Source organism: Aulonocara sp. 'chitande type north' Nkhata Bay, linkage group LG23, assembly GCF_057382095.1.
Source record: "Aulonocara sp. 'chitande type north' Nkhata Bay isolate Kocher_YH1m ecotype deep benthic linkage group LG23, A_spYH_male_GT1.1, whole genome shotgun sequence".
In the NCBI taxonomy this organism is placed as follows: Eukaryota; Metazoa; Chordata; class Actinopteri; order Cichliformes; family Cichlidae; genus Aulonocara; species Aulonocara sp. 'chitande type north' Nkhata Bay.
Window position 1 is genome coordinate 3,966,512 of NC_141365.1, and position 23,998 is coordinate 3,990,509.

Below are 23,998 nucleotides of genomic sequence, written 5' to 3' on the forward strand. Positions count from 1 at the left end.
ATCCATTTTAAGCAAAATTATTTTAATAAAAAAAATAAACATTATTTGCTTAAATATATTTTTTTGTAAAAATATATATCTTTTAGTATTTTGGGCATTTAAGATCATATTTATGAATATTATTATCGCCTGTGTTTACTTCCTTGTTTGTAGCGTCGTTCTAACAAGGACGGCTTTAGGACCGCGGGGCGAGCGGCTGCATTCCTGTGCATTTAAATAAAAGTCATTATTGCGTTGATGAGCAGCGCACCTTTCCACGTCAGGAAGGAGGAAGACGCGCAGCAGCAGCCGCAGCAGCCGCAGCAGCCGCTTTCCCTTCCACTCGCTCCCGTGTGACGTGAGTGTGAGCCGCTGTGTAAACCTCTCCGGTCGCCGCTGGTCCTCCCGCGCTGTGGAATGAGTTTCATGAACAGCTGGAAGCGAAGCGTGAAGAAACATGACAGCAAAAGGTGAGTGGAAGAAAAAAGCTCCCGGAGATCGGCGCGTCTTGGTTGGCCGTGTCCGTGCTTGTCTGTCTCCGAAGTCATGCCGGCTGCTGGGATTTAATCGCACTTTTTTTTTTAAACCTAAGGCGTCATGTGACTGCGCTGGCCTGAGGTTATCGTGTCATCGCGCTGAGATTGTTGTTTAGCACACACTGGAGCCTGTGAACACGAGATTTCCAGGACCCTTTAATAAACCACGCAAACCACCGGTGTGTGTTTGAGTCTCTGTAGTTAATAAAGGAAGAGGCGGAAGAAACCTGAGATGTTTGGTGTCTGTTCCTTCTCTCTTATTATTATACGTGTGTCAGTCTGTGTTCTGCATCCTGTTAGTCAACCTGACGCTCATGATGTGTCAGTCAGGACCACGCGAGCTTTTTACTGTTAGTGAAAGTCAGATTTAACAGGCTGATGTAAACAGTCCAGTTTTATGTTACTGCCCCATGTTTGGCTTATTTTCCCAGAGATAACTCGCACTGAATGTTTATTATCCAGTGTCCCATTATAATACTTGCAAGGTTTCAAGCTGCCGTTCCCTTTGACCTGGTCATTTCAGGTACTTTGCAGCTGTTTGAGGCTCAAAGAGGGAAGTGGATCTGATACTTTGTTTTGTTTCAAAAAGGGAGAAAAGTCTAATAATGTAACACTTACGTGTGTTTAGCCACTGATATGATCCATCATCATGATCCATGTAGTTTGTGATGTTCTGAAGGGGCCCAACACTTAGCTGGGCCTCTCTTGTGTTTTGTTACACATTCATGTGTAAATAAAGTTCTAACTAGAACAGACGATTTTAGCGATTTCACTCCAAAACAAACAACTTTAGTTTTTTTCAGGACATCTGTTGATTGTATGATGTTTATATTGATTAGCAGCCTACTTCAGGCTGTATGTAAAGTGTAGGTAAATCAGAATGCGTTCCACATTATTTACATATATTTTATATATGTTTGAATATCGATGGTGTCAGTTTTATTTAACAATTCTCATTATGAATTTGATGCCCGCAGCATATTTAAAAACGTGCTGGGACGCTGACAAGAAGAAAATACTCGGTCATATGCTGGAATAGTATCGAGTATTTCAAAAGTTAGACTTCACGTTCTCGCTACAGCCCTTCTTTCCTCAGACGTTCCCAGCTAACATCCTCCTCTTACCTTAATGAGATTCAGTCTTGTGGGGGTTTTTTTCCCAAGCTGACCTTTGACCTGTTCACAGGGATGCAATGAATCCACAAGACGTACCTGACAGCCCGGACTCCCCGAGCCGGTACGGTGACACTGCGCACGTCATGTTTTTGTACTGTGAGGAACAAAGAAAACATAAAGCCGCTGCTAATCGTGGCTCTGATTACAGCATAACAATAAGTTCAACTCTGGCAGGCGGTTACGCTCAGACTCCTCTGCATTTCTCATCTCAGGTTGTCAGATGTAAACAGTCCAGAGCTGGACTCCATCATCACAGACTTCAAGTAAGTTTCTTTAAGTTCACAAATGTAATTTAACAAGTTTAAATATTTGCTCCCACATCAGCCCAGTCTCACACAGGTTTCCCTGAAAGTCATCAAGTTCATATCTGTAGAAATCAGCGAGTCATTGTGGCCTGGGAGTGTCCTCATGTATCGGTGTCCATATTTCTCTCTCTCACAATCGTGTTCCTCAAACAACAGCTTGTCTTTCAGCTGGTTTTCATCCCTCGAGATTGCTCTCCTTTCTCTAAAACAGCCCGATTCTGTTCCCGTGTTTCAGGTTACAGATACCGGATGACAAAGATGGTCTGGAGTCAACAGATCCATCGAATGGGTAAGACTGGCCTGTGAGCTCTCTCAGATCATACACGAAAACCGAGGCTTAGATTACAGAAATGTTTGGTTTCATCGAGACACAAAGATGCACATGTTGAGGTAACAAAGTCGTCAGGAGTTCACGGGCAGCTTCTCCTGCTTGTGATATCAATAATTCAGACAGAGGGAACCTGAGAATAACATCATCTCTCAGCACTTTAGTTATGCCTGAGTGTGACCGTGAAAGCATCGCTTATTCAAACTATGATGAGCGTTCAGAGCCTGGAGAAGAAATGTGTGTCTGTCTGATAAGATCAGAAGCACGTAATAAAGTGAAAGGACGCTTTTAGATATTTATAAAATACTGGCAGCTAGTTTGAGTTTTATAAATATTTTTAAAAGGTTTTATTTCAGCGAACATCTGCTGTTTTTAATTGAAGACGTGTTAAGTTGTGCTGATAAATGAACATTTGTTTGTATGTAAAAGCTTTAAACATTTGATGTGCTTCTAATTTGTTTTATATCACATGTCTGTGAGCTCTGAAATCTTCGATTTTGCCAAACCAGGTCCTCAAAAACCCCGGAGACATCGCACATCGATGTGAACTGAAATTCACATCCGTGTGCGACAGCCTGGACTCCTCAGTCATGTGACAGGCGCATAGATGTGTCCAATAGGAACCCACTACCTGCTAAATATGTCATGACCTGTTTGGCTGATCAAAGTGAAAAACCAAAACTTTGTAAACGAATGTGTTTTTGCAAGTTGTGCAGTGAGCAGGAGTGTTTTTGCACCATGAGGAGGGCAATGAGAATCTAATTATCTTCAATTTAAACCCATGACCCTCTGATGTCCTCACAGCAAACACGAGAGATGAAAGCAACAATTAGGCTTTTCTTTTTACTACTCTCTATAAAGATAGATTTTTTTTTCCCCTCTTGTTTCTGCGTCGGACACTGAGAGAGCTTTGTTCTCGCGATTGTGCTTTCATGGGAGCAAAAACAGTAATATGTACGAAGCCCTTAGCGCGGTCACATGACTGTAAGCTTTATGCTGTCTCTTGATCTCTGTGGAGCTCGGTTGCTTTAAAGTTCACAGTTAAACTTTGGAGAGAGGAATAATATGTGTGGCTGTTATAGTATCTGAAAACAGGTAATTCTGACTCATTGACGGTCAGTATTTTCCTCCAGCGTTGAGGAACAAACTGATGCAGATGAATTTTTATATCGGATTTGTTTTGTCAGTAATTTGATGGCAATAATTCAGTAAATCATCAGTGAGAATAAAGAATACTTTATTTAACCTGGTGGCCCTTTCTATTAAACTCGGTAATAACATGGTAATAGTGGGGTATTTTAGTGGAAACATGAGCATGGCAATAGCAAGTTAGTAACACTTAATTACTGAACTAATTAATACATTATCTGCTACCAGTGGTTATGCATGACTAAACACACTGAAGTATATGTAACTGGATAATAACGGGCCAGAAACTGGGCTAAATATGTGGGAACAGTTACGCCTTTGAGGCAAAACCAGTTAGTAGTAGAGATGTGTTTGTAGTAATAACCAGGAATCAGGACTATTTCTATTACATCTCATAGTAATCTCATTAAAAACCTGGCACCAGGAAAAAAAGTATTTAAATATAAAAATATAATCATGTACGCAAACATAGGTGCTATGGGTATTTTACATTCCACCTCTGGGAAGGAAGCAATTTCTATATAACAATGCAGGCTGAGTGGTGGTTTAACTTCTAAAGGTTCATTAGTGGGCAAAGACGTGGCTTCATAAACATGCTGTGATTGCGCCGTAAGACCTTTGAAGGGAAGCAAAAACAGCAAATTAGCATATGTTATATGATCGTGTGGCATGAACGCTTAGCTGTCTAATAAAACTGTTTCACTAAAAATACATTTACTTTAATAAAGCTTGAGTGTAGAAGTGCTGCTCCTTGGTTTAGCTGGTCAGATGTGAGATTTTGCTGCTTTTGCATCATTTCTAATGTGACAGTAAACATGATGTATTTAGCATCTTGGTGTTTCAGAGCAAACACACTGTTGCAGATTAAAAACTGACAGTATCTGGCATGCCACACACCCGAGCACACACTGGGGTCATGCATGAAACAAAGACTGTCAGCCTCGGCTTCGCGTGCAGCGCCACAGGTGGAAACTCATCAAGTATATTTGCTCAAGCGTGGTCACGGCGAACCCACCGTTTACCCATGATTCCTCTGGGAACAACACCCACGATTATGCAGGAAACACTACACAAAGGTCACGGTGGCTGACTGGTGAATGCATTATCTGAGCACGGCTTCATAGCCAGTGGGATGAAAGAAAAAGGAGGCGGTGCTTAACAAAAGTGGTCCAAAGAGAGTATGCAGTGCTGAGGTATCATGTTATGACACAGACTTGTTTGTAGTTTCAGTATTTAAGACAAAAAAGTAAATCCGCACAGCTAACTGGGATTAAACTCCTCGACTTTAATGTAAAACAAAAAGCCTGACAGCTCTGATTACTGCTGCTTGTTTAGTAGTTTTAACTGCTTATTAAAGATGCGGGTCGAGACACTACAGCCGACATGTGTTTATGTCGCTCTCTCACCCATTCACACTCACTCACATCTAATGGATGACTGGCAATGGGCTGTTCGCAGTGATATACAGCTCAAGTCCTGGCACTGCCCCCGTTCTCCATTCACGATTTCACATTATTTCTCGTGCGTCTACATTTTGGAGCCGCTGCGCTGCATCGACGTCTATTCCTGGACCGTCTGCCCGCTGCAGTGAGCAGCCTCTGCAGCAGCCCTGACCAGCTGCGCCTCAGAAAGCCACATTTCTTTCCCACCTACAGTGGCGGAAAGCGTTTGTGTCTTTTTATGGTGAAAAATGGCTTCGTGACTATGAACACTTCTGCTTTTAGCACATTGCTCCTCCAGGGTTTAGTTTTTGGAAGTATCCTCACTACACAGAAAAATCCCCTGACTGTGAAAGTGGGCATTTCAGCCATGCGCCTGATTTTGCATTAACCAATCAGAGCGGAGACTGCAGTGTGGAGCATGAGGGTGATGATCAGACGAGGTGGGCCAGGCTTTCTCTCCATGTGTGATAGTCATCCCAGTCTTATTAAGGGCTGCTGTTGCGTCCTACCTCTCGTTCCTCCCTCGTTTTCTCTCTCATTCATTCATCCCTACCTCTCTCTCTCACGCTCTCTCTCTGCCTAACCTTCTGCTGTTTCTGCTGCTACAGAAAGAGACACACAGCATCGCACTGCACTGCTGGAAAGGCCCCGGGCTCACAGCCACTTCTGCTATTTTCTCTCTCTTACTTTAGTCGCTTTCTCTGCGTCTCTTCCGGACACACACACACACACTTTGCCAGATGAAAATGTCAGGGGAGGAAGAGACTCTGTCGAACGGGTAAGATGCGCTCATGTTGGGATGACGTGTGTTTCTCATGCAGTCGTGAGAGTGTGAGATGCTCTGCGAATGTGACTTTTCCTGCCGTGTTTCCATTCTCATGTGACGTTTGTTTTCCACTCCTGTCTCTCAGGCATGTGGACAAACTCGCTCGATTTATTGTCGGAGCTGCTCGCTTCTTTTGTTTCCCGTAACAAGGCCTTTGAACATGTTATACCAGCCTGTCTGATATGCTGAAAGCTCTGTGCCACACAGTTGATAAAACTAATGCTTTGTCACTCCAGGAAAGGGTGTGTGCGTGGTTGTGTGGGTGCATGTGTGCACTTATTGGTTTGCATCAGCACATGCAGTGGTGTGTGAGTGTGTATGAATAGTGGCTCTGTGTGTGTGTGTGTGTGTGTGTGCGCGCGCGCGCGCCTTTGCCTGATAATGATCATCATTGTGTAATTTGCTCTCTGGAGAAATCAATGCAGAATTTGAGACTTGCTGACTTGAACCTAATTAAATTATTTGGACGATGCGTGGTATGCACAGCCTGAACCTCGCACACTCTCCTCTTTCTGCCTTTTCTTTCCTTCACACAGTCCATTTCCTTTATTTTTGTTCTTCTCAGATTGCGTTCAAGGTGCCAAAATCTTGTTTTCCAGTCAGCCGGTACCAGTTGAGTCGGTTTCCACCTATAAGGAAATGATATATCCACTGATGCTTTGCTGTCCTCAGCTTTGCAGACACAGGTTTCAGCCTTTATCTAAAAAATCTGAATAGCAGGAATCCAGTAACACAAAAAATGTGGTTTATTATTAAAATCAGCCCTCTTTTATGTAACATGCACACAAACCTGCTGCGTAAGGCGTCTGTTTAATACTGCTGACACACTGCAGTTTTTAACGATTCCTTATCTACCTCAGTATCATTGTGGCCTGAGTCTAACAGGTAATTTGACTCCACTAATTTAAGTTTAAAACTTTCTTTGTTACTAAGGCTTATAGTTGGGGCTGGATCAGGTGACTCTGAACCATCCCTGTAGTTATGCTGCAGTCGGCTCAGGCTGCATCCCGTGATGCTTGTATCTTTCCATTTCTGGATGCTATTAAATTTTCTATAGTCAGTATTTTGTCCCGTCTCCCTATGCTCTCCCTTTTCTCCTCCCTTACCCCTCACCCTCCTGACCGGTCGTGGCAGATGGGCCCCCCCCCCCCTCCCTCAACCTGGAAGTGCTGGAGTTTTTTCAATTCAATTCAATTCAATTTTATTTATATAGCGCCAAATCACAACAAAAGTCGCCTCAAGGCGCTTCATAGATACAGAGGAAAACCCAACAATCATATGACCCCCTAAGAGCAGCACTTTGGCGACAGTGGGAAGGAAAAACTCCCTTTTAACAGGAAGAAACCTCCGGCAGAACCAGGCTCAGGGAGGGGCGGGGCCATCTGCTGCGACCGGTTGGGGTGAGAGAAGGAAGACAGGATAAAGACATGCTGTGGAAGAGAGACAGAGGTTAATAACAGATATGATTCAATGCAGAGAGGTCTGTTAACACATAGTGAGTGAGAAAGGTGACTGGAAAGGAAAAACTCAATGCATCATGGGAATCCCCGGCAGCCTACATCTATTGCAGCATAACTAAGGGAGGATTCAGGGTCACCTGGTCCAGCCCTAACTATATGCTTTAGCAAAAAGGAAAGTTTGAAGCCTAATCTTGAAAGTAGAGATAGTGTCTGTCTCCTGAATCCAAACTGGAAGCTGGTTCCACAGAAGAGGGGCCTGAAAACTGAAGGCTCTCCCTCCCATTCTACTTTTAAATACTCTAGGAACAACAAGTAGGCCTGCAGAGCGAGAGCGAAGCGCTCTAATAGGGTGATATGGTACTACAAGGTCCTGTCATAAAGGAGTTTTTCCATCCTACTGTCACCAAGTGCTTGCTCATAGGATACTGTCTAATTGTTGGGTTTTCTGTCTTGTATTGTAGTGTCTTTACCTTACAATATAAAGCAACTTTCTAAAATCTAAAATAATAACTAAACATGCCTCGAGTAAAGATTTAGGGTAAGGTTACAATAAATGTTTGGCAAAGCTATACATTTGGTGTAAGTATTAGCATTTCTTAATTCTTCTGTAGGCCTGTCATTTAAACTCTGAACTGGGCCCCGGTTATATTTTAAAGGTGGGACTTTGACCGAGAGGTCACAGGGTATTACTGTGACTAAAATTAATGTTGCACTTCATAACTCTTAGATCAGGTTAAGTACAGTCAGCGTCACTGTGTCAGTGTAATATGTGTGTTATTCTCTCTTTAATGCACAAGCACTCTGTCAGTATTTGAGTTTCCAGTTTTCACTCTGGATTAGTGAGCTGCAGGTTTATTGTATTTCAGTGTTTTCATCTGTTCCTGCCTACATCTGGGGATTTTTGCAGGTGAGAATATTGACTCTGTGGCTTACGGGGTTGAATACTCTGTAGTCGCTGTACCTTTACTCGTACAGAAAACCGGTATGGACTGTACCAACAGCTCTGGTTGGACTGGTTGGATTCACTCAGTGGCCACTGGTGGAAGACATGTGACTCTGCAGGATTAACAACATAAATGTGCGCACAATGTGCTGCTCTTGGATTTTATTATTGATCTTCATATTAAAGTATCATCTGTGGACACTAAATTAGAAAATAGCCAATGGTAAAATAAGTTAATCATTGTATGCTAATTGCTAATGTTTATATAATGCTGTTTATAGCTTCGGTTGCATTATTTTGTCAGTGTGTGTGTGTGTGTGTGTGTGTGTGTGTGTGTGTGTGTGTGTGTGTGTGTGTGTGTGTGTGTGTGTGTGTGTGTGTGTGTGTGTGTGTATTGTTGCTGACAACAAAGAGCATTTCTAAAAGTCACCTGAGTTTTGCACAGAGACGGACCAGTATGTGCACCAGTGAGAGGAGGTTTCTGTTAGCAGGAAACTGCTGCCTGCTGGTCATATGGTGAACACAGCAGTCACCCGCATGTCATTAGCAGAGCTGCACCAGTATGTGTGCTTCTTTCTATCATGCTGCTGGTGGTATGTGTATGTATGAAGTGAGTTTATGGCTTCTTTGTGTTTCTAATGGACAGGAATGTGTCAGACACGTTAGCTGTAGCTGCGTTTCCTCAGTGCTCAGTTGGACTCTTTTATTCCTCTGCAGCTGTCTAATGCTGACATGGGCTGAGCGGGTAATACTGACAGAGTGTGTTCCTGCACTTAAATGGGAATGATAGTTGCCCTCAGGGACGTTATGTTGTAAGGTAAAGAGCTAACGGTGTTTTAGAGAAAAAGCCAGTGATCCAAGAAAGAAACTCGCCTTTTTCTACATAAAAAACCTTCTGGGAGGGCAGCCATCTGTCCAGACTGGAAGGGGCCGAGGGGGGAAATCAAGACCACAGAAAGACACAAGAAACCACAATCAAGACAAAGCACAAAATACGGGAGAGAGTAGACAGTAAGGTCATTTCACGCAATAGTGGCTTCTAGCTTCGTAAAAATGGAGTACACCCTCTTTGAATTTGAAGTTTGTACGTATCAGGATATAATAAAAAAAATCTTGTTCAGACCAGGTTGTGATTTATTCATTTATCTAAGAACACCCCAACTTGTAGAAATGCTTATAGCATCATTTCCTGTCTAAATGTATTAGCCTCTCTCATGCATTCATTTTTACCCAGCTCTCCTAAACTCCCACCACAGCATTTTAATGAGGGAGAGGTCTGGACTTTGGCCCAGTGCAGCACCTTGATTTTTCCCCCCAGTTATTCTGTTGCAGATTTGCTGCTCTGCTTGGGATCTCTGTCTGTTGAATGACTCTGTTTTGACCAAGCTTTAGCTCTCAGACAGTTGACTTCACATTTGACTCTTGAATAATTTTTTATTCAAGCGTTTTTAGATTTTACTCAAGGTGCCAGGGTCCCGTGGCTGCAAAACAAGCCCCAATCCTCTCCCCTTCACCCATGTGCTGTGGGTGCTTTTTGCCAAAGGCGGTGCTGTGCGTTTTGGTGAAACATCTGCATTTTGGTCGAACCTGAGAGCATCGTTCCACAAGTTCTGTCATAATTTGTTTTTTAGACAGAAGATGCTTTTCTCCTGAAAACCCTTCGAAAGTATTACATTAAGCTAATTAACTAATACTTAATGTAAAAAAATAAATAAAAAGTTGTGTATATTTCATGGCAGGGATTGACGTCATTTAGTCCAAAATCCAGTAAATGTAATAAAAAGTAATTACACAGCAAACAAGCAACAATCCAAGCAAAGTTAACGAATCAGCTTAATGTTTTTTAGAATTTCCATCAGCTTAGCTTCTCTCTGTTTAATCTGCCCGTCATTAATGAGTTTTTCACATTCTGGCTGCTGTTTTCTCCCCGAGTTTAACAAGTGAAACATACGTTTAAAGTTTCATGGCTACAGCGGGTCAAATCAAAGATGGACGACTCCAGGTCGTACACACGCCCGTCACGTGACGAATACAAGGTGACGTGATCTTTTTTAAGCCACGAAGCGCATCTGTTCTTTATCTTTAATAAAAGATTCAGAAACTGCTCCCGGAGCTTGTCCTTGTCTAAATGTATGATTATGTCTGTAATTTCAAATAGCAGAATCAGTAACAGCAAACAGCACTGTGGCGGGGCGTGGCCTGCGGTGCCGTGCAGGTGCGTCCGCCTCCTCTGCACGGCACCGCAGGCCACGCCCCGCCACAAGCGCTCCCTCCAGCCGGTTTGCTCGTCTGGCTCGCTCTGTGTTCATTTTCTGGTTTCTGTCTCGAGTGCAGAGAATTTAATAACTTATGAATATGTTACGATTCAGGACAAAATGTTTTTTAGATTGTGTTTTTATTCTTGGGGCCAGTCAAAGACACAAACACTTTTTAGGGTTGCCTTATATGACACAGGCTTGTTTTGTGTACACTTTGATCACAGCTACGTCCTTGTGTTTGGACGATGATGTATTTTCAGCATGTTTTCATCCAGATTTGCTGTTTGTTTTGTTTCTGCAGCTGCTCGCGGTCAGACCTGACGCTGGCTCTCGAGGACTGTATGGCCGCCCTGGATCTGTTCCTCAGAAACGACTTTGAGGAGGCGCAGGCGCGGCTCAGATGCAGGTAGGAGCACCACCTGCGTAACGACCTGCTACGGGTGCTGTTCTCGCCGGCCTTTGACCTTTCGAGTGTTCTCAGTAACTTTCACGGTTCAAAATAATTCTTATTTATCTGATATTGGGCCTCTGTCTGAAACAAGTTTAGTTTTAGTTCCTCTTCCCTTAAGACAACTGTCTGCTGATTGGCTCCCCCTCTCAAACAGAGGGTTTGAACAGCAGGTGGGCGGAGCTTCTGTTCAGACTGACAGCAGTCCAAAATCGGAGCTTTTGCCTCATTATTTGAAACTTTGACCATGTTTTTTCATGAGCGTCCAAGAACTTATCAAAAGATATGAAGGTCATAAATGTGAGTTAAGGGATCATTCAGAGGATTCCTAATCGTTTTTTAGATCTGCGGTGATTTCACCTCACTGCTCTTCTATTTTAACCCTGCTGCAGTTCCTTGAATGTTTTTCTTGGATCTTTGGTGACTTGGAGGACTTTTAGACAGTCGTCCCCTAATGTTGCAGGTCTCTGTTAGTAGTTTGTGTCTCTCACTGTGGACGTGTCAGGACCTGGAACTTTTAGCTTTGTCACCCAGTTTTCTGAAAATGTTCTGATGATGATCACTTTTTTTTACATGCTGCCATGATTGCTGTTACGTTTTTCACGTTAAAATCTGAAGCCGTCTCTAAATGAATTAGATTGAATTAAATGTCCAATAAAAGTTTAAGAATTAAGAAGCTGTGCTTTATTTGTTTTGAGCTTTCAGAGCACTCACTGCTTTAAATTCTTCCCAGTGGCAGGATCAGTACAGTTTCTCTAATTAAGAGGACACTTAGATATTGAAGATAAATTCACTATTCAGCCTTTGAAGATGGCTGCACAATTAGAAGGAGCTTTTTAATGTGTTGTGATGTTTCCATGAAGGTCCAATTATGTGGGGAAACAACAAAAAGTGTCGCGTTTGAAAAAGGAGACAAGGAGGCAAATAAAGCGAAGGTTTCTTCGAACAGTTTAACTAAAAGAGATGGACAGACCACAATCACCATCAAAAGAGAAACATATTAAAACTCTGAAGTTGATCAGGTAAAAATAATAAGTTAAAAAGGCTAAATCACCCAAAGCACCACAGAGGTCCCACATTCGGCAGCCACAACATATAAAACCAGAAATGCTGCCTGAGTCTGGAGCTGTCCTCTGTGCTCTGACCCAGTTGCTGAGAAGAGTTGGCTGTACAAAAGTGCGGCACCTGAAGCTGGAGAGACAACATGACACAGCAACTGGGACAAATCACAGCAGGCTCTGTCGGGCCCATAACATGCTTGGAAAATAAAGTCTGTAAGATGATGTTTTTGAGTCCTGAATCAGTGACAGCTGGAACCATCGTACTGCAGTTAAAGTCAAGCTTCTTGTCGGTTCTTTGTTAAGTACAGGACAAACACCGCATTGCAGGGACCCACAGTGGGCAAGTAAATTGAATCTAAAGTTAAATAAGATAAAATAGAGAATTAAAACTATAATAGATATATAAGAAATAAGGTGTCAAAGTCTTAATAGACAAGATACATTAAAGCCAATAAACTGTAATTGCAGTTTCCGCTGTGTTTACATGAACAGGTTATGTGAACCGTGTGCTGCTTTAAGTTACATTAACATAACGCTGCACGTAGAAACGCCACCTCCAGGTTTGTACTCCAACACCGAGTCATCGTGTTACTCTGTGTCCACTGCGTGTTATCAGCACCTTTATCGTGCCGCTGCTTTGATCCGTCCTCTGGGACTGTGGGCCGCTCCTCAGCCCAGTTTCTTCTTTCCAGTGCTGCCCAGCATCAAACAATAGCTTCCTTTTAGCCCTGACTGTGTTTGTAGTTTTGAAACAGTAAACCGGTGTGTGGTGTTGTTGCTGAGAGACATGTGTGTGACGACATTAAGAGTGAATGAACTCACACTCTTTGTTTTTTACATTATTATTTTTTGATCCGTCTTTCCTGGTGTTTGTTATTTAAACTTGGATTTGGGAAATATTCTAACCGTGCTGACGATGTGGATAAATCTAAAACCTCACACTCCTGTTGGTGTCCTGATTTCTGCCTCACAGGTTTCTCCCTGTGCAGCCGGCTCTATTCCATTTACATGCAGAACTGCAATTAAACTGATTTTTTAATATTTTGTTTGCTTTGTACACAACCCAATAACATCCACAACCTCATTTTCTCCTCAGAAAAAGCTTTTATGAGAGGAAATGACAGCTGTTGGGCTTTCAGCATGCTGTATATCATTTTAATGCACCTGGACACATCAGTGGGGATGTTTTCTGGAGTTATCATGTGTTGTAGAGCCTGTGAATCTTTGCATCCCGCAGCTTTTGTGTTCTTCCACTTGCTCGGCCTTGAACTGCTCGTCAGACACGTTAGCATTAAGTTTCAGACTTTTAGATCTCACACCTTTTCTTGCAGGCAGGATTTGCTTTGTTTTCCTCCACCTGTCAGCTGTAGTCTGACGCGGCCATGTGGGGCAAGGACACACACATATGTGGACACAGTTTCTATTTAGTCAATCTTGTGTCTGCTACATTTACCCCTACGTTCGTGTTTATGGTCGCAGGTAGTTGGAGGTCGTCCCAGGATGCATTGGGAGCAAGACCTCGTTTATACAAAGTGCATATTAATTGGAAATCTGACTGTGGAACAATATTGTGTTTGTAGAGACTTTAGTCAGTGCCTTACAGTCACGGTCACCATATCGCCAATCACCCTGAATCTTTTGGATAACTTTGGTCTTGAGCGAGACTCGTGCGTTTTAATTCCTCCGCCGCAGTTATTTATGACGGGGTCAGTTATTACGGACACATGGAATTAGTGCGCTGTTAGCAAGCATGGACCAATACTCTGTTTAAGCACTGTTTGTGCAGGTGGACCAGCTCAGCACAGGAGACAGTAGATTTATGCTTCACTCATTAACTGAAAGCCGTTGTAAAACTGGAAACTTGATTTACTTTACGAGAAATACAATGGCCATTAAAGGTGATAGAAAAACCACAAACTACATGTCAAATTACTGAAAATGTGCGTCATATCAGGAGGCAGTGGAACAGTCAATGAAAGCAGTGATAAATAAACTGGTATAAAAGCAGTGGATCCAGATAAAAACATAAAACCATAAGTGGACTGACAGCTGGAGGGCGAGATGAAGCAGAAGAGGAAGAGGCTAGACACCAAGCCAAACGAACCATAGCAGCTGAGGAGTAGCAGAAACCGAACGGAGGTTCTCACAGGAAGTACATCGTGTAGCTGGTTAACTTATTGCAGGTCTGTGGAGATATTCAAGCGTCCGATTGTCCTGAAAATCTTACTGGATCACTGATTTGTTTATTCCTTTAATTTTAGATGCTGTGTTGTGGTTTAGCTGGGATTCAGGTCACAGGTCCTCATGTTTTGTAGTTTATGATTAGAAGTCAGAATCCTTGAGTCAAGCCTCATTTCTTTGCATTCGTTTCCAATGAGCCAGCCTTTCTTTTCATTTTGTGGTCTTGAGCAATAGTTCTCGGGGTATTACGAAGGACTTGGCAGCGTTTTCACTCCTTTTCAGTCCAATCCTTATACCGGGGCACCTTCAGAGAAATGTTTTCTTTTTTGTTTCAGACCTATGAATCATTCAAGTCAACCGATGAACCAGTGTTGTGTCTACACATGTCAGACAACTTAGCAAAGAACTAACTTTGAATTATATCTTCAGGCACTTTGTTGCTAGAAGCTTGTCATAAAAAATACATAATTTATTCCCATTTCTTTAGTTGAATCTATTAAAAATGCCAAAGGTAACACAGTTTGACAGGCAGGAAATAATATTTTTGGAACAAAAGGGGGATTACCAAATGGCTATTAGCTAAAATTTGAGGAAAGTGGACAAGTGGAGGATGATAAAAGAAGTGACATAAAGGCATAAACACTATGTACTGCAGATGAAAAAGGACATGACTTTCAGATCCATCTGGCCCTTCAGCATCAATACAAATGTTCTCAGTGGACTGATGGCCTTCAAGAAGCCAACCTTGAGGAAGGAAACAAGGAGAAAATCTTTTTTTAAAAACTGGAGTGAAAATTAATGGCAACAGGTCATACAGATCGATGAATCAAAGTGTGAAGTTTTTGGTTTGGTTCAATATGTACAGAGGAGATCAGGAGAGAGGGACAGTACTGAGTGTCTACACCTACCTGTAAAACTTGGTGGAGGCTCTTTCATGGTTTGGGGCAACATTTCAGCCACTCATGTTGGGTATCTCACCACTGAGAGAATCACCAACACACAAAACTGCCATGGGATTTTGAGCCACCATCTAGAAAGCATCTGATTGACAACTGCTTCATTGTTCAGCATGACAGGGATCCCAAACACTCTACAAGTGCAGAAGGAGCATACCTGGATAGGAAAACACAGTCATGGATTGGCCTCCCCAGGAGGATTGGGCGATATGCAAAAATTTTCCAACCGGCAATAGTCAGTCCAATAATCGACGATGGGTGATATTTTCACGCATGCGCAGGCTTTTTGATGGGCGGAGCAATGTAATCATGCACGGACTGATTAGCACGTTTACAATACAGAAGAAGTCCAAGCATGGACGAACTAATTTCCCCCCAAAATTAGGGCTGTCAGCGTTAACGCGGCGTTAACGCGGTCGTCACGATTAACGCGATTTTTGATGCCCTCCTGGAGCACAGAATGAACAAACTTCGGACAAACTACCCGAAATGCGTTGACACACACATTTCAGGGATTTTGACTCCGTCTGCGCTCCAGATGGGTTTATTATTAGTCGTGATGACGGCGCGTTAACGCTGACAGCACTAAAAAAATATAAAGTCCCCAATTTTGGATTTCTTTGGCTTTAAACCAGATGAAACAGGTAAACCTGATGTAAACACTTGTGCAGACGTGTAGTGCGAGCAAAGTACTTAAACACCACTGACTTGCATGAGCATGCACGTGTCCACCATCCGGCTGAGTATGCTAGGCTATCACCAGCTTCTGCAGCTGCATCAACAAGCATTTGGGTGATCTCTGAGGAGGGGGCATTTGCTTGCAGATGAAAGAGGGTGCTGTTAAAACAGCGCTATTATTATTATTTTTTTAATGTTGGCTGCTTCTATTAGCTCCATCATTATTAGCAAACGTACTCATGGGCAAATAAATAAATAAATCGCCCTTGACCATCGACAATGGGCTCAGCCTATCGTCGATATATTCGTCCGGTCGCCCAACCACACTCCTCAGAGCCCGGACTTCAACATCACTGAAGCAGTCTGGGATCATCTTGACAGAGAACAACACAAAAACAGCCAACATTCAAAGAAGAGCTGAAGAACTATTCCCGAATATTACTTTCAGAAATTACAGCTACCTAAGAGAGTTCAGCATGTGGTGAAGGATGTAGGTCATACCAAATATTGACTTTCAAACTCATTAGAATTGCTCAAGCTCTGTTTTTGTCCTATATACTGTATTTCCATATATGGAAATGAATAGCTCAGGTGGCCTGTGGTGTGTCCTTGAAATATTTTTCTATTTTCCTTGCAAAATATAGAAACGTGAGTAATGGCTCCACACGGTAACCAGTCAAGTGTTTTTTCATTTTGAGAGGCAGATGTTTGCATGGATGGTGTTCGATACACCTGCGCTGTTGTTTCTCTGTAGCCTGTACTGTTGTCTTCTTTGGGTTAAATTATCTGGGTTAATTCAGACAAGGAGTTATTTTAGGAATCAGCTACAAGCTTCTGTGACAAATTTCCACAGAAATCACTGAAAATGTTTGGATTTCATCAGAACTACCATTGCTGCTTCCATCGTCTTCAACTGAATGCAAAGTGTGTGTCGGTGCACACGTGTTTGTGCGAATCTCAAAGCAGCTCCTCCCTTTCATTATGGAACTACGTGGTGAAAATATGTTGGAGACCCAGCTTTACTGCCATCAGAGGTGCTACGACCTTTTCATCACTGAGATCTGACAGATATTTTGCTGCCATGTGACTAAATTTAAATCACACTCCATCTTAAAAGGTTTCCCAGCCTGAGTTTCACTTGCTGTCTCACATAAACGAGCCTGACGCCATGGAAATGTAACCCAGGCAAATCTCCCTGCTTCTCAGTCTGCGCCTTCTCTGTTTCCAGGTTGCTACTGAGCTTGTTTGGTGTTTGTTTACTGAGTTAAAGCTGATTGGATTCATTTAAGCAAACAGTTGAAGGTTTGTAGTTAGTTAATTTACAAACGTCTCTACTTAATTCTGCAGTTTTCTTTCATGACAGGCAAAAAGTCACATGGATGATGTCACATTTATCTCCGTTTGCCTTTTATTTCCAGTTTGTGTGCACATATATAGATATAGCTGTATTAGGAAACATGAAGTAGAGCATGATTAATGTTTGCTGGCCTAGTTTTCATGGGGTGAAAAATCTGTTTATTGTGAGCTGGTCTGAGGTCAGAGTAACATCCCAGAGGCTGGTCACATGAGTTAATCTGGCGATGAAGAGCAGCGAAATGTTGGCCATGCGGACTGACAGCATTCCTGCCTGCACACCTCTGACTTAATGTCACTTAATATATGATCCAACAAACAGACATGCTTGAAAATGTGTTAATCCCAGGATACATACGGCTGTTTAAACCGTCCGCTATAACTTCAGTGGGACTCCTTATTAATAGCACAAACATATGTTGTATATCTTTAACTTGTTTTGATTAATTAGTAGCTGCTTAACTGTTTAGATCAGGACCAGGAAGCTTTATTAACAAGTTGAACAAGTATTTCGGTATTTATGTGGGGAAAGTGCACGTGGTACACGCTCCAAGTACTTCGGTGTCCTTGTCACCGTGAAAGCCAACAGACACTGTTCAGTATCTCCCGTCTCTTGTCAGCAGGTATTCGTCATTTAGTGGCCACACTGTTGTTCTGTCAGATGACTGCTTATTAATATTTTATGTCTTCAATCATTTAAAAAAAGTTTTTGCAGAATGAGAAATATTTTTGATTTAATCTTTATGTAACCAGGATGTTGAGTTTTATTATTCTAAATCTAAAGCAACTAAATGTTAATGTGTTGTTCTGTAAAAGATTGTAAAACAATGCAATATTTAATATTTTTCGTCCTGTGCATCACAACAGAAATTTTCTGTTTGCTTGTTTTACAGAAACAAAGACAGCATGTACCACGCTCTGACCTACGCCACCATTCTAGAAATGCAGGCCATGATGACCTTCGATCCTCAACACATCCTAGTTGCAGGGAACACCATGAAGGAGGCACAGGCTATCTGCCAGAGGTGAGACTTTGTCAGTTAGCTGATAAAATAATAACCAGCTGACTAACAATGACAGGGTCTCTTTTTTTGTTAGTTCCTCTTTAGCCAAGTCAGCTGCGGAAGTTTATTTTGTCTCAACCCAAAATTGAACAGCTTAATGAGCTCTAGTTTCGGTAGTAACATCCTGAGACTCTTCCAGCTCAGTAAAAACAATATTACTGAAGCCTCTGTGAGAATCCATCGCAGAGGCTTTTCTTAGGGCACCACATATGATTAGTCATCTTATAAACACGTTTATTTCGGCCAATCTGACGTCAGAGCTGCAGTTTCTCTGTGTAAACACTGACTGCTCATAGGAAACTTACCGCACACTCAGCCCTTTTTCTTTTAGCAACCTCATCGTGCAGCGTCTCAGCATCCTGTGTTTAGATGAATAAGGCTGAGTCACGTATCTGAAAGGAAACATGATAGGAGGGGAAATGCAGGGCATTGCGACATAAGGTAGGATTTTGTGTGTGTGTGTGTGTGTGTGTGTGTGTGTGTGTGTGTGTTTTAAACTGATTAGAAAATTGGGTGATGTCGTTTTGTGTTTCTCCATCAGGCAACGCAAGAAGTCTTCCTTTTCAAAAAACTTCACAGAAGGTCGGTACAGTCATGCATACAAATGAGTCTGTGTGTTATTCCTAAAAACAAACCAAGGAAACAGATGTTAGTCTGAGAATATGCTCTGGAATTCCCTACCCCCGGACCTCAGAAATATTAGTTCATTCTCTCTTTTTAAGTCCACCCTCAAAACTCATCTGTTTAAAATTGCCTATTCTTAAATTTCTGTATGTTTTAACTTTTATCTTCTATTTTTATCATTGTGTATATTTCCAGTTTTTATCTGTTGTACAGTGTCCTTGGGTGCTTTGAAAGGCGCTATTTAAATAAAATGTATTATTATTATTATTATTATTATTATTATGCTCGAGTTTTCCCTAAAAAGAGGAACCTGCTTGTATTTCTTTTAGTCCAGTTTAATAGTTGAGGTTTTAATAACTTTAGCATAAATTATCTAACCTCTGAAGTGGCTGCAAATTTTACCAGGGTTTTAGACGAATGCCCCCCTGTGATTTTACCTGCACCCTGCGATTTGATTTTTAATCATTTCAACAGCAAACTGAAGAAAAGCCTTGACTCCGTTGCTCCACTCACCACCAAAAAGATTAACGTAAAACATGCATCACCCTGGAGAAACGAAGAAGTCAAAACACTCAAAAGAAACTGCAGGGCAGCAGAAAGGAGGTGGAGGAAAAATAAAAATAATATCAACCATCAAATATTTTCCGAGCAACTTAAAATGTACAATAATACATTAAGGAACTCAAGAAATTCATACTTCACCAAAATAATCAGTAATAACAAAAATAATCCCAAGGTCCTCTTTTCCACCATAGATCATTTATTTAACCCTGATTTTAACAGCTCCCAAAGAACCCCCACAGACTCGCTCTGTGAGCAGTTTGCAGACCACTTCAGGGGAAAGATCAGCGCCATCAGATCTGATATTTTATCTAATCGCCATATGTTTGTAAACACATCTGAGGGCTCGATTGTACCTGAGGAGACACTGGACAGCTTTGTCCTGGTTAATGCTGAGAACTTTCAGAAGGTTTTCTCCACAGTGAGACCCACCACATGTCTTTTAGATCCAATCCCTTCTTCACTCTTTAAAACACTTTATGGATTTTTTGAGGCTGAGCTTTTATACATGATGAATTGCTCTCTTCAGTTGGGTGTCTTCCCTGCTGCCTTTAAAACGGCGGTGGTGAGGCCCCTTCTGAAGAAGAGCAATTTGGATTGTAATGATTTTAATAACTACAGACCTGTATCCAACTCACCATTTTTAAGTAAAATCTTAGAAAAACTTGTTTTTACTCAGATTAATGATTTTCTAAATGATAGACAGATCCTGGAGATATTCCAGTCTGGATTTAGGGTGAACCACAGCACAGAGACGGCTCTCCTAAAGGTTTTAAATTATCTTAGATGTAACTGGGACTCCCAAAAGCTCTCAGTCCTGGTGCTACTGGATCTAAGCGCAGCCTTTGATACAGTAGACCACGCTATTCTTTTAAACAGACTGAAACACATGGTGGGCCTCTCTGGTGCTGTACACAACTGGTTCACTTCCTAGCTCTCTGACAGATCTTTTATGGTGAGTATGGATACATGCTCCTCTAAGATCCATAAAATGACATGTGGTGTGCCTCAAGGGTCGGTTCTAGGCCCTGTACTTTTTAATTTGTATATGCTCCCTCTCGGTGGTATCATCAGGAGGCATGGAGTGAACTTCCACAGTTACGCTGATGATACTCAGCTGTACATCTCTGTGTCTCCTGATGACACCAGACCAATGGATGCCCTTTTTAACTGTATTTTAGATATAAGATCTTGGATGGCAGAAAACTTTTTACAGCTTAACCAGGACAAAACTGAAGTTTTAATTGTCGGTCCTGAGGCTCAGAGAGAGAAACTCTTGTCTAAATTAGAGGCATTTTCACTATGTCCTTCGCTACAAGTGAAAAACCTGGGTGTTATTTTTGACTCTGAGCTTGGTTTTATCCCACATATTAAACATGTAACTAAAATTGGATTTTATCATCTAAAAATTATAGCCAGAGTCCGCCCTATTCTCTCTCGGGCCAACACGGAGATGCTGATGCATGCTTTTATTACCAGTCGCATTGATTACTGTAATGCCCTGCTCTCTGGTCTTCCTAAGAAGAATATTTCAACTTTACAACTCTTGCAAAACTCAGCAGCTCGTGTGCTGACGAAGACCAGAGGGCGGGCCCACATTACACCGGTTTTAGAATCGCTGCACTGGCTCCCCGTGTGTTTCAGGATCGATTTTAAAGTTCTTTTATTGGTTTTTAAATGTCTTAATGGTCTTGGGCCTTCTTATCTCTCAGATCTGCTTTTACCATACGAACCCTCGCGGACCCTGAGGTCCTCTGGTACTGGCCTTTTGATCGTTCCTAAAGTCAGGACACATACTCACGGAGAGGCAGCTTTTCAGTGGTATGGTCCTCGTCTGTGGAACAGCCTGCCGGAGGAGCTCAGGGCCGCAGAAAACGTACATGTTTTTAAGAACAGGCTCAAGACCCACCTTTTTAATTTAGCTTTTACTTAGCGTTTATTTATTTTATGCTTATTTATTCTATCCTGTTATTCTATTATTAATTTAGGCTTTACCTAATATTTATTGATTTTATTCTTATTCATTTTTTAATCTTCTTACTCTATTTATATTTATATTTATATTTATATTGTATCCTGTTCTTATTTATTTTATCATTTTACCCTGTATATAGCCTATTGTGTCATATCTCCAGTGTTTCCTCGGAGGGCGCTCTCTGCACCGGGGCTGTGATCGACCGTGGCTGCTGGGGCTCTGGGGGTCCTCTCAGCCTGGCTGGGGGGCTCCTTTGCCTCCCTCCTGCTGTGTGCCCGGCCTGGAGGCTGCGGTCTGTGACCGGCTCTCGGTGCAGACGGCTCCCTGTTATAGTGTTTCCTCACTTGGCTCATGCGAACCCAGCCCAATTTTACTCTTTAAGTGTGCGTGTGTGTGTGTGTGTGTGGGGGGGGAAATATGTGTGTATTCACATCATTTATGTCAATGAGAGTGTGGGGAGTGAGTTGGAGGGTGGGGTGGGCTGCTTTTAACTATGTAAAGCACTTTGTGCTACATTTTTTGTATGAAAAGTGCTTTATAAATAAAGACTGATTGATTGATTGAAGTTATTAGATGATCATTAAATTATTCTAAATAATTAAAATGTTTAGACTTTGTAAGTGTTTAAATGTTTGCTCCATGTTAAAGTAGTACCTCTGCATGTGTATGTGTGTGTTTGGTCATTATGCTGGAGCCCGTGTTTGATTGACAATAACTGGTACAATCGATTTCACTTCAGAGGAGCTCCATGCTGAAGTTTGTTACGCCGAGTGTCTCCTCCAGAGGGCAGCGCTCACCTTCCTTCAGGTCAGGAGGCTTACAGCAGCCAGTGCTACTGATGTGTTTGCCACCATCACTCATTTTCTGTTTTGTGTTTTTAAACTCATTCGTGCTCAGGATGAAAACATGATCAGTTTTATCAAAGGAGGAATCAAAGTGAGGAACAGCTACCAGACTTACAAGTGAGTATCTCCAGGATATCCATGTTTCCATCCCTGTTTCCTGGAAGACCTTTTATTCTTCCATCAGGACTTCATCGCAGCTTATTCCCCTTAATTTGCTTATATCTTAACCCCCTCAGAGAGCTTCACACAGTCCTGCAGTCCTCCGGATACACTCATGGTGACAACCATGGGCATTTTGAGGGTGGCGTGAAACTGGGAGTGGGAGCTTTTAATCTAGTAAGTAATAGTTTGCACTTGTGCCTCATTGATTGACTTAATTTTGTGATGCTTGGTTAACAAAAAAGGCACCAGAAGAGCAGAAGATCTGCATAAATTAAGAGCTGCTCCAGCCTAACATGGCGATAGCTGCAAGAAATCCAACATAGTTTGTTCAGCATCTGTAATAACAATGAAATGCTCTGTAATTATGTTTCTGACCTTTTCATTTCCACTGCTTGTTTGCTTCCTGCAGATGATTTCCATGTTGCCTACTCGGACACTCAAGCTGCTGGAGTTTGTCGGTTTCTCTGGTAATAAGGTAAGCGTTTCTGAGAAGTCAGACTTCTGACATGGCGCTCTCTAACAGCTTTGGCTGGAGATATTTTGCGAGCCGATACACCCTTCCGCTCTGTTTGAAATGCCTCTTTATGAATCAGAGAAAGAGAAGTGTTTCGAGAACTGTAAGTGCATCTGTGGTAGAATTCATCACACTACTACTAAGACGAGTTTGTCGTGTTATTTTTCATGGAAACGTGAAATGAAACTTGCAACCATCAATGAAATGATGGTTGCTTTGATAATAATGAGCAATGACTATTTCTCTAAATTGTGGTTACCAGTTGTAACTACTGATTTCATTCATCAAGCCATCACATCAGCACCTCAGTTGACCTTTGAATATTACCATCATGACTGATTTATCTTCCGGTTATGAACATGCAAATACTGCATTTCTTGTATTTTGTACTTGCGTGTTTTGCACACAGGCCAGTTTGTGAGTCAGAGAAGTGGTAGACAAGCAGATGCTGTTTTATCCCCAGAACACGCTGACTAAACACAGAAGATTTTCCCATAACTACTTTAGTGTATTCTCTGTGTGCTGGTTTTACTGCTAATTGGCTGATAGATCTTCCACAAATGAAGACTTAATGTAGACTCAGAAAATGTGTGCAACTGTGTGTGTTTATATAGGAGTTTGGTCTCCAGCAGCTTCAAGAGGGCTCAGTAGAAAGTACATTCAGGTCCTTCCTGTGCAACATGCTTCTCCTCTGTTATCACACGTTCATGAGCTTCATACTAGGTGAGCAACACACCCACACACGCACATCTGCAAATTAACACTAAAAGATGCAATCTGAGCTGGGTTCCTTCTGTCTCGCAAAGGCACTGGAGAAGGAGACGTTGAGGATGCAGAAAAACTGCTGGAGCCATATCTTAAAAAATACCCCAAGGTATGTCAGGATGAATGACTGTGTGTGCTTTTCAAATGTTGCTATGATTGTTTGTGTCATTCTCACAAACATACTGTGTTTGTCTTCATCCAGGGATCCATCTTTTTGTTCTTTGCTGGTCGGATAGAAGAGATCAAAGGCAACCTGGATGCTGTGAGTAATTTATTTTCCCTTGGAGAAAGTGTGTGTGTGTGTGTGTGTGTGTGTGTGTGTGTGTGTGTGTGTGTGTGTGTGTGTGTGTGTGTGTGTGTGTGTGTATTTTTAATGCATATCAGTAATGTATTTAAATCTTGTATTTTGT

General features: G+C 42.0%; 1 protein-coding gene across 4 annotated transcripts in view; it reads left to right on the top strand.

The window, feature by feature from the left end:
• The first annotated feature begins 293 nt into the window (after positions 1 to 293).
• Positions 294 to 23,998, top strand: part of ttc39a (tetratricopeptide repeat domain 39A) — a 30,818-nt gene continuing 7,113 nt past the window's right edge. The window contains exons 1-14 of one of the 4 annotated variants that reach the window (XM_086284604.1): positions 294 to 449; positions 1,701 to 1,751; positions 1,903 to 1,953; positions 2,231 to 2,284; positions 10,703 to 10,807; positions 17,972 to 18,103; positions 18,684 to 18,724; positions 22,042 to 22,109; positions 22,200 to 22,264; positions 22,384 to 22,483; positions 22,719 to 22,784; positions 23,438 to 23,546; positions 23,630 to 23,697; positions 23,791 to 23,850. In XM_086284604.1, the coding sequence (XP_086140730.1) occupies positions 397 to 449; positions 1,701 to 1,751; positions 1,903 to 1,953; positions 2,231 to 2,284; positions 10,703 to 10,807; positions 17,972 to 18,103; positions 18,684 to 18,724; positions 22,042 to 22,109; positions 22,200 to 22,264; positions 22,384 to 22,483; positions 22,719 to 22,784; positions 23,438 to 23,546; positions 23,630 to 23,697; positions 23,791 to 23,850 (1,023 nt within the window). In that variant the 5' untranslated portion in view covers positions 294 to 396. Of the gene's footprint in view, positions 450 to 1,700; positions 1,752 to 1,902; positions 1,954 to 2,230; positions 2,285 to 5,401; positions 5,693 to 10,702; positions 10,808 to 16,108; positions 16,216 to 17,971; positions 18,104 to 18,683; positions 18,725 to 22,041; positions 22,110 to 22,199; positions 22,265 to 22,383; positions 22,484 to 22,718; positions 22,785 to 23,437; positions 23,547 to 23,629; positions 23,698 to 23,790; positions 23,851 to 23,998 lie in introns of those variants that run through there. The other 3 variants (XM_086284605.1, XM_086284606.1, XM_086284607.1) reach the window with 3 other exon arrangements.